General features: G+C 39.0%; 1 protein-coding gene across 1 annotated transcript; it reads left to right on the top strand.

Moving 5' to 3' along the window:
* The first annotated feature begins 1,949 nt into the window (after positions 1 to 1,949).
* On the top strand, positions 1,950 to 9,836 carry EMB2769 (Cwf15 / Cwc15 cell cycle control family protein). The gene is made up of 9 exons (XM_089169183.1): positions 1,950 to 2,079; positions 2,166 to 2,220; positions 2,646 to 2,803; positions 8,273 to 8,364; positions 8,521 to 8,562; positions 8,647 to 8,734; positions 9,094 to 9,187; positions 9,281 to 9,381; positions 9,474 to 9,836. The coding sequence occupies exons 3-9, from the start codon at positions 2,673 to 2,675 to the stop codon at positions 9,595 to 9,597; spliced, it is 672 nt and encodes a 223-aa protein (XP_089025309.1). The 5' UTR covers positions 1,950 to 2,079; positions 2,166 to 2,220; positions 2,646 to 2,672; the 3' UTR covers positions 9,598 to 9,836.
* Positions 9,837 to 10,574: the final 738 nt, after the last annotated feature.

The raw sequence follows: 10,574 nt of genomic DNA, 5'->3' as shown, positions 1-10,574 counted from the left end.
CTGATAATTCTTGAAAGGTGGTGACCAAAGGGGGACTGGTATTTCACACGTCTGGTTCTGGTTGCAAATTCATGAAGCTATAGATGAATAAACGAACTTGGAATATGCCTCAAATATGGCAAATATGTGGGTTTGAAATTAAAATTCAATTAAAAGAAAAAAATATAAATTATAAAAAGGGTTAAATTACACCAAAATAAAAAATTACATTCGAGAACACATTCACGTGTATCATTACTATTGCCAATGAAATATCAAAATTTGACGGGTGAACATTGTGCTTTTGTTCTCTTGTTATAGTTTTTTACCACATAAATAAGAGTGCGATTTACTGAATAAATATTAAAATGAGAAATGGAAAATCAATGAGCCACACTCCTATTTATGTGGTAAAAAGTAGATCTGTAAATGGATAGCCGAAATTCGCTTTCGAATTTGCATTTGTATTCATTTAAGGGTATCCGTATCCGAAAATTTTCTTACCGGAAAATATCTGTATCCGTTAGCTAAGCAACCGGATTCGGAGAATTGCTTATCAGATCGGATAATATCCGGATAATTTTTTATCCGAATAGAGTAAAGTATTTAACATTTTTTCTTTAAAAATAGATGATAATCGGATTCGGATAGCAGTATTAAATAAAAAATGTAAAAAAATGATAATTATCAATCAATAATCGGATGTTTTATTGGATTGGATTATTATCGGATATTCGATAAAGTCTCGGATTCGGATGCCTTTTTAAAATTTTTGCCGGATTGGATACTGGTGTATCTGAGCCAATCCGATCTGTTTACAAGCCTAGTAAAAAGCCGTAGAGAGCACATTGTTTTACGAGAAGATGATCTTTTTTTTTTTTTTGGTAGAAATCCATTTATTGAAGGGACGGGCACAAGGCCTCACAGGAACAGGCTTCCTGGAGCCAAGTAGTGGATAACGGCCAAACAGTCTCACCCTCAATAGACCGGCCTCCGGGCTAGAGAGCCATCCAGTTGGCCTCTCTAGGAATAAACTCAAAAACAACAGACATCTCAGGGGGGGAAAGCAACCTAATATCCTCTAGCACCACCCCCGGCGCGGAGGCGAAGGGGACCCGCTATTTAGGTGATATACAATAGATTTACAATCGATTCGATGATGAGATACCGTAGACCTCTTTGCTCCCTCCATTATAGCCGCACGGATCGCAAGAGCTTCCCTCCCACCCCCAGAAACCCCACCCCCCGAGACACAGCCTCCTAAAGGAGAGCCTTCGGAGTTTCTGATTATAAAACCAATGCCTGAATTGCCATTCAAGTCTAAAGAAGCATCTACATTGATCTTAACCCATGGTTGAGATGGTGCCCTCCACCTAACTTCTCCACGAACACTAGTCTCCTTGATAACCCCTCCTTGCGCTGTCCTCAAATTCCTTGGTATGTTGACCTCATCAAATTCCTTAAAAGCTTTCACGGCATAGTCAATCACATCATTCGGGCTCCATGTGTTATTATTAAACCTGCTTTCATTTCTAGCTCTCCAGAGATATCAGGCCATAAAGCACATTTGTCCAACCACCTTCCTTCTAACTGCCTTAGTTAGCTGCTCCAACTGAGGGTTGTTAAACAACCACTCTGCAAAGGAACTATCTTCATTTTGAGGCACTCTAAATGATAGGTCACAACCAAACCATACTGCTCCAGCAAAGGGGCATCCCATAAGTATGTGATCAATGGTTTCCATCTCCTTGCCACATCTATGACAGCTAGGATCCAAATTGAATTTTACGAGAAGATGATCCAAACTCTGAAATATCGTATCATTTTCCATGCCATATCCGTTTGCGATGACGTGTTAAAATCATGGCGGTCGGGTCATCAGAGCGGTTCAAGGGGTCGGTTCTTTTCAACACGACCAATTTCCAGATATAATTAATTATTATATTATATGTACTCACTGACGCCTTCGTCTTTCCTCTTTCTCGCGTTTTCGTTTCTGGTGGGGAAGAAAGTAAGAAAACCCTAGAGAAAGAGCAATTGATCGCAGTATCTATCTCCGGAGAAATTGTGACCAGTAAGCGCATCGGTGGTTGCCTTCAGGTGAGTCTGGCTCCCTTCTTCTTTCTCTCTCTCTTCTCTCTCTCTTTTCTTTTCCTGTGATTTATGAAATCCTTCTTGTTCTTCAGATTCGCATACTCATCGTGGAGATCTTCTGTTAGCGTCATCGATTCATCCATCAGGGTTAGTATCTATTACCCGGTGTAATCTCGTAATCCATAATTGCTTGTAGACTGAAAATCTCTATTTTCCGGTGCTTTCTTTTTGTTTTAACTTGTGTCTGTGCCTGGTATGGAGGGCCGAGTCGTTCGACAGCTCTGAAAGAATAGTAGCTTAATCTTACTGTTAGCATCCTTGCACATCGCAACTAGCTGTTCCAACGTGTGTTTTTTCTGTACTAGTTCTCAAGAAGTTTTATTATTCAATGTAGGCCTGTTTAATAATCATACGGAGGTTTTTGTTGTATCTATATTTACCAGTTATTATGGTAAAACCTGAACCGTCATGTGGAGGGGTTACAATGCTTTGATTTGAAGCGTTTCTTTTCTGCTTATGCCTTGATGCTTGCTTATTTCTAATTGCTTTTTTTTAACCTTTTGTGATTTCAGGGGGTAGCCCAAAAAAAAAAGTAAAAAATGACAACAGCAGCACGACCCACATGGGCACCTGCCAAAGGTGGCCAGGAACAGGGAGGTACTCGAATTTTTGGTCCCTCCCAAAAATATTCCTCAAGAGATATTGCATCTCACACAACTCTCAAGCCTAGGTCAGTGACACTTAAATGGCTTCTTGTTGATTCCTAGACTGTTGGCTAATTCTGTATCCATTACTTTTTTGAGATGTCTTTTCTGTCTATGTACTAAAGCACATTTCTCTCATGGGATACTTTCAATGTTGTGGTTTTGTTATGTTCATTATTTATGTTTAGTTGAAGTAAACCACTTACATGGGTTAATTTATTTTGGTATTTGATCATATACATGTGATGCAAATAGTATTTGATTTGATTTGATTTGATTTTAGTTGGCTACTTATGCAATTGAAGGCTCAAGGACGGTGGAGTTACAAGTTCTTTTTGTTCACCATAGGCATTTTAGAATCATTAGCGGAAGAAATAAATAATCTAGTTTGTTAGTATGTTTGATTAGCTGGAGTTCTAACTCAGCCATAGGGTAATCTTCAAGGGCAATTAAACATATCCAAAGTGGATCCAGCATGGGTATAGGTTGGAAAGAGTTATGGCATATTTGGGACCTTAAAAGTTATAATTGGGCTTTGATGGGAGACTGATATGGTTGAACCTGTTGTCCCCTTTATTGATTTGTCAATAAATTAGTATTAATCTTTGGATTTTTGTTTCTCCAATTTGGAGTTTCATTTTCTGTCTGTAAGAAACTTTCTGTGGAAATTACCTTTTTTAAACAAAAAAAAATCTTTGAAACTTTTACAAGAAGTTGATTCAAGATGTCATTGTTACAGTATCTATGAGGTTTGGAATTGTGGATTAATAGTAATCTAGGTTTAATGGAAATAGTAGGTTGGGGATGGATTTAGAAATTCATGTTTCTGCTAGAACAGAATTGGATGAACTTTGGATCAGAGGTCAAGGAGTGGAGAGGATTACTCTAACGTGATTTGGGGATGTTTTGATTGTTAATTTTGGTCTGTGTTAGGGTGTTGGTGTAGGGTGAGGTAGAGTTGGACCTACACCTAACCTAATGTGGATCTTGATCTCGAATGGAGGAAGTGACATTGGACGTGGCGGACTGATGTGAACCGGACCCAGGGCTATCCAAATAGGGGACCAAGGGTCGAAGTGGGGTCTAGGGGTGCTGCCCAACACCCTAAGGCCCCGAAGGAAAGTTTCACTCAGTGAAGGGTATTCTTATAATTTGGGCAGTCCTGAACAAGCCCAATTAGGTTTAGTTGGATTCAGCATGTAAGTGGGAGTCCAAATCTAATTTTGTTTTGGTATTTGAATTAGTCCTTGTCCAGTTGTGATAGAGTCCTAGTCTAATTATGATTTGTCAAGTTGAATTCCTATCTAAAAAAGAACAACTCCTTCAGTAGAAATCCTTTTATTTTTGCACTCTCAAAGACAGATTTCTAGTTTGCTTGCTTTTCTAAGTAAGACGTTTAGTAGGATAGTAGTCATAAGTAGAAGTCCTAGTGGGAATCCTTCAATATAAGGCTATAATATGACCCCATACTTGTAAAGAAGACAGCTTTGATGATTAATTAATAACTTTGATTGAAGGAAGAGGTGTTGAGTGGAGTTGTGGGTTTTGAAGGAGGTAACCTGCGGCAGCTTGAGCATTCAAGTTTTTTGCAATTCTTCAGCCTCTCTCTTCAGCAGCAAGTAAGTAGACATCCCCCACCCCTGCCCTTCCCCATCTCTTTCTCCATCGTAGCCCTTCCTTTCCCCATTCCCTAATTTCTTTATTCCCCATTTTCCGACCCCTTTCACCCAGCCGCAGGCCTAAATCAAAACCCTTGTTCTTCCCCAACCCTACCCTCCATTGCACCTTCCTTGTCCCCTCTTTTTCCTCTCTTTTGGCACCATCCTTCCCCTCCCCTAACCCTCACTCCTAGATATCACCACCAACTCACCCAAATCCCACCTCTCTAGGATTTAATGCCCTCTTCTAACCTTCAACCCTAACCCTAGGCCTAAGTACCTCACCCAAAACCCTACTACTAAAACAACAACAACCACAATAAGCATTGTCCTAACTAAATGGGGTTGACTACATGGATTTTTGCCAATCAGTTCAATTTGAGGTCATGCTAGATACAAGGCCTAAGTTATGCATATCCTTTTTCACCACTTCTCCTAAGGTTATCTTAAGTCTACCCCTAGCTCTTCTAGTTCCTTCAATCTGGATTATATCACTTCTCCGTGTAGGGGCCTTTATAGGTCTCTGTTGAACATGGCCGTACCACCTCAGACGACTTTCCCAAAGCTTATTACTTATGGGAGCAACTCCCAAACCAACTCTAATATTATCATTCTTTATTTTATCTTTCCTGGTTTTGCCACTCATCCATTTTAGCATCCTCATTTCGCTACATTGAGTTTATCTATATGATTCTTCTTAACTGCCCAACACTCTGCATTGTACATCATGACTGGTCTAACGACGGTCTTATAGAATTTTTCTTTAAGCCTTAATGGAATACGTCGATCACATGAGACCCCAGATGCGCCTCTCCACTTCATCCACCCTATTTAATTCTGTGGGAAACATTATCCTCTATATCACCTATTTTATTTATAGGTATCTAAAAGAATTAGTCTGAGAAATCTCCTTATTGTCAAGTTTCCCACACAATATGAAGCTTCAACTAGTTGATCCTTGATGTATTTAAGCCTCTTGTCCCAAAGCTTCTCCCCTGATTCTAGTTTGGTTTCATCTACTTGTGTCTCATATATCAACAAAAAAACATCCAATAAGACATGTACACGAAGGGACATCGTTTTAAACACTTGTATTCATCCTTACGTCAAAAAAAGGGCTTAAAGTTGACCCGGGGTGCCCCCCCCTATGGGGGGTTCTTTCTTTTCCCCCCCCCCTTTTTTTTTTTTTTTTCTTAACCATCATACATATCCTTAACTATGTCTACATATTTACTTGCAATACTTCTTTTCTCTAGTACTTACCAAATTAACACTCTAGGAACTCTATTTCTGAAATTCCTCTTGTTCCCCAAAACCCTAGGTTCTAGATCTCCTGTTCCCGCCCACCAAATTCTCTCCGATTTTAGGATCATCTTCCCTTTTGTTCCCCTTGCACTTCCAATGAGGAACCCTAGCTATCCTTGGAAAACATAGAACTTGGAAATTCGACATCTGAACCAACAAAAACAGCAAGGTACATGTTTGAATTCAAATAAACCTTACCCTTATATAACCTTCGCCAAATCCTGAATACTATTCTGATAAACCCTGGCTCCTTATTCAGCCCCTAATCCCGCAATGTCAGGGTTTATTGAATCCTAAATTTATTGCTGAATTCATTTTGATTGATCCTATTACTGGCCCTCAATTTGGGGGTTGCATCATAGACAGCATCCAGAGTCACCATGAAGGTTCTTGACTTAAAACCACTAATAACCTTCAACCTTCAAACCACCTTGGATTTTCAATTCCAAGGTTCCTGGGCCTTTTGGATTTTAACCACCAAGCAACCAAGTATACTTTTAGGACAATTAGATCCGAAACTCATTTAAGAATCAAAGCTGACAAGTGTATTTGTAGATATCAAGTTTTGTATTCACCCTATAGGTTCTATTACATATGCATAGCTGTTAGGCTGCACAATGGAAATAAGAACTTCTAACTAAGATTTCTAATAATACTGAAATTCCATTGATGTAAACCAGGTCGAGGGTCAGGGGTATTTTAGTAATTTCCATGGACTTAGGGTTTGCCCAGGTAGTTCCAGCAAAAGAGTAAGAGGATTAGGGCTTCTATGGTGGCTTCAGTTCTGAATCCTTCTGTACTTTGACTTACAGATTTGAAATTTGAATTTCAAAGGCCAATTAGGGTTTTGGCTGGGGTTGGGATGGGAAGAAGGCATTGCTGTCCTGCAGTTCAGAGTTGATGCTGCTGTTCTGCAGTTCAGAAATTGATTCAGTGAATGTGGTTTGAGATTATGAAGTACTTGGGGTTTTTCTGAAAATTAGAAAAATTCTGCAAATCCTCTTGAAGAAGATTGAGTGCTAGAATTTTGAAAATTCAGAAATTGGGCTGATTTGGGGAAACTAATGTTAGGACTGTAACCTAATACTGGGGATGACCAAAGGGAAGGGAAAGGGGGTTTAATGGTGCTGGGGTTTGGGATTTGCCATTGAGTCTAGGTTGCTGTGTTGTTGGAAGAAGGAGAAGAGGGAAAGGCCACGAATGCTAAGGGGGAGGGTTGGGGTTAACTGGAATTGAAGGGGAAGGGGCAGGGGCAGGAGTGATTTGCCATTGGGTGAGGATGGTTCCCTAGGTCAAAATTGGGGGGGGGGGGCTGGAAATGCTTCAGTTGATGGGGGAAGGCTTCTAGGGTGTGCAAGAGAGGGGGAAGGGTGGGAAGGCTGCTGTACTTAGTTGGAGATTGGAAATGATTGCTAGAAAGGTTGCTTGTGGATGCTTGATGATCTCTTGAGAGCTGCTGAGTTGAAGAAGATAATGAAGAACTTGGAAGCTTTTTACTCAATGAGGGCTTACCTACATAGGAGACCCTGATCCTCAAATGATCAATTAATTGATTCATCCAAAACCGAAAATAACAAATGCATGAAGAGGCTATTTATAGCCTAGAATAACAGACTCTGACTCCAACTAGGATATCCTTGCTGAGGATCCCATTACGTATTGGACTAGACTCACCCAAAACTACACTTTAACTTGATGTAAGATACTCCAAACAAATTCAAATCTGACTCAAATTGACTCAATGAAATTTTGAAAAATTCCTGAATTAATTTCAGAGGTAAATTGAGGGCTAGAATGCCCAAAATACCCCTCGTTAAGGGTTTGGCCAGCGCATGGAGGTTTCTTGGATCCAGCCTGGGGGCCCCACTTAGACTTTCGGCCAGGGGGTCCTTGTGTTCGCATCATCCATTTTAGAGGCTAGGACTCAAACTAGAGGCAGGACTTTCTAGCTGTACTCATTTGTCAGACATACCTAGGTTACAACTATAAAAATAGAAAATACAACAACAACAAGAAGCCTTGTTCACAACTAAATAATAAAAAACTAGCCAAATTATAAGAAACCTAAACAGCTTGAGCCCAAGATTGTGTTGCTATTGAGGGGGGCCTACAACATCTACTCATGAGGCTGTTTTTAGCTGCTGAACTGCATCAACAAAAATGTTTCAGTTATTGCAGACATCTCTTATGATTCAGAATGTACATCGAATAGCATGGGGGAGTGCTTGTCATTTTAAATCCATTGAAGTGAAAATTGGGATTTGGTTAGAAATATGGATTTTCTTGTGCTTCTGCTACTATTTCAATACTAGAAAATGCTTTACACAAGTTCCCATATGCTCGGACCAACAAGGATGTATCAATATGCATTGTCCTAAGGTCACACACATTGTCCTAGTATCCTGATGGTCCTGTGAACTGCAATATCAAACAAATATGAATGTAAATGGCACCATTCTCAACACTATGAACAATTTATTGTTTGAGATCTCTTTTCTTGTCACTGGTTGAGGTTGTATCTTTTATTCACAGGAAAGATGGGCAGAATACCCAAGATGATTTGCAGAAACGGAACCTCCGGGAGGAATTGGAAGAGAATGAGCGGAGACATTTTTCCTCCAAAGGTAAAGCCTTTATTGATAAAGGCATCATCTGCACTAGATTCTCTTTCCATACTACTGTTAAACTTGTCATTGGCTACTGTATGATTGTGCTCTATTATATATGTCATGCACATATAACTTTGATTGATTTCAATCCTGAACTGTTTTTGGTTGCAGAGGACAGAGACCGACGGAAGGGAGGTCATCTTCTCTTGGAAGGTGAATTTCTTGAGTTCTTGTTCCTCATTGTCAATAAGTTCTGTTTAGATATTACCGTCGACTAATTTTGTTGTTAAATTGTAGGAACAAAGAGAGATGCTGAAGATCGCATTGTTCCACGTAGTGTGGATGCTGATGATTCTGACGTCGACATTAAAAGTGACGACGGAAGGTTTGTTCCTTTTTATTCAAGTCTTAGCATGTTAAGCCTATAGGAAATCATAGAATCTTAAGCATACCAGTTCATTTAGTACTCATTGCTCGTTAATAGGTCAATGTATTACATATTTACATGTTAAACAAGAGAGGCTGGTCCTTACAAGTATCCTTTAGGATGTAACTTTTACTAGAATATGCTAGTCAAGAACTGTAAAACCTACTGGGCAAGCATTTCCAAAATTATAGAGTCTGGGAATGAGAAAAAAAGGATGCATTACTTGGTTTTAAGAAGTTGCCCTACCGTGAGGGACTCCAATTCATTATAATTAATAACTTTTTTAATCACTAGAATTGTGTGTGTTATGTTTGCAGTGATGATGATGATGATGATGATGATGAGACTGAGGTTCTTATGGCTGAGCTTGAGCGTATTAAAAAAGAGCGAGCTGAAGAGAATCTTCGGAAGGTTGATTCGGTTTCTAGTCGCACTAAAACCTATATGCTTTTGATGTAAAAGTTGATCTAAACGGTTTTATCTTCTTTTTTTGACCTTTTTCAGGAACGGCTACAGCAGGCTGAAGAACTGAAAGTCAAAGAAGCAGAGCTTCTCCGTGGAAACCCTCTGCTTAACAATCCTACTTCCTTCAATGTCAAGAGGAGGTACGGCTGCCTGAGTGCAATATCACATGTATGATTATTTTTCAGCATTCAGAGAGAGTGATTATCATCCTTTCTGTGTCTATTGGTTGCAGGTGGGATGATGATGTAGTTTTCAAGAACCAAAGCCGCGGTGAAACCAAGACTCCGAAGCGGTTTATCAATGATACCATTAGAAATGACTTCCACCGGAAGTTTCTTCAGAAATACATGAAGTGATCCAAATGTTGGAAGTTTTAGATGAATTGAGACTGGAAACCTAGTCAATCTGATGTGTCATCTATGGTTTTCAATCATTGTACGTATATGTGATCACTGAATGTAAGACGGGTTCAACTATGATGTTTTTCTGATTTGCTTAAAACTGAGCAGACGTGTAAATTATTTTGGCCTATGATATGCAAATCATTTTTAGTTCTACCTTATCATTTTTCAAGCAAGTGCAACAAGGATAGAAAGAGTGTTTTTCTTCCTACCCACCTGGAGATCGTAAGCGTTTCAAACATTCAGATTAAAATTTTTCCTCTTTGGATGGAGGATTCGGATTCTGAGCTGACTAACGTATTTGATCACTCAATAGCTTAATGGTTTTCTTCTGCAAATGTCTGCATGAGGAGATGCCGTTGTTTCTGTAGGGACTTGTGAGTGCATATGCATAAGAATCTGAGTTTGGATTCTGTCCTTAAAGGAACCCTGTGTTTGGTTACAGATTTATTTGTGAAATGTTTTTAGGGCCTGTTTGGTTACATGAATCCAGAGATTTCAACTCTCTGGATTCATGAATCTGAGAATTATACCCGTTTGGTTGTAAAAATCTCTAGATTCATGAAATCTAGAGATTCACCTTTTTACACTAAAAACGTGAATTTCTAGATTTATGGGTAAGGGGTGAAATCCAAAGATTTCAAAAAAGCTATACATTTGCACATTCACAAAAATCACGTCGATCAAATAGTTTTTTATGATGAATCCACATATTTCATTTCACAACCAAACATCTAATTTTATAAATTATAACTCCATAGATTTGAAATCTATAGATTTGAAATCTCTAGATATTTGAAATCTCCAGACTCATGTAACCAAACAGGCCCTTAAAGTATTAGAGTAAATCTAATGAGTGTAGTGTTCTTTAATTAGAATAACATAAGAGTAATTTTTTTTTTTCTGAAAGAAATTTTTTTATTGAGGAGAAT

The sequence above is a fragment of the Hakea prostrata genome, chromosome 9 (assembly GCF_041222555.1).
Source record: "Hakea prostrata isolate BN-2017 chromosome 9, UWA_Hpros_2, whole genome shotgun sequence".
NCBI classification, from domain to species: Eukaryota; Viridiplantae; Streptophyta; class Magnoliopsida; order Proteales; family Proteaceae; genus Hakea; species Hakea prostrata.
The sequence above is the reverse complement of the archived record's forward strand: the minus strand, read 5'-3'. Positions and strand labels throughout refer to the sequence as shown.

Bases quoted from the DNA above. Each gene is read 5' to 3' on its own strand.
- EMB2769 (XM_089169183.1), top strand. From the start codon at position 2,673: ATGACAACAGCAGCACGACCCACATGGGCACCTGCCAAAGGTGGCCAG. The intron at 8,365-8,520 runs GTAAAGCCTTTA...TTTTGGTTGCAG, and splicing joins GAGACATTTTTCCTCCAAAG to AGGACAGAGACCGACGGAAG. The intron at 8,735-9,093 runs GTTTGTTCCTTT...TTATGTTTGCAG, and splicing joins ATTAAAAGTGACGACGGAAG to TGATGATGATGATGATGATG.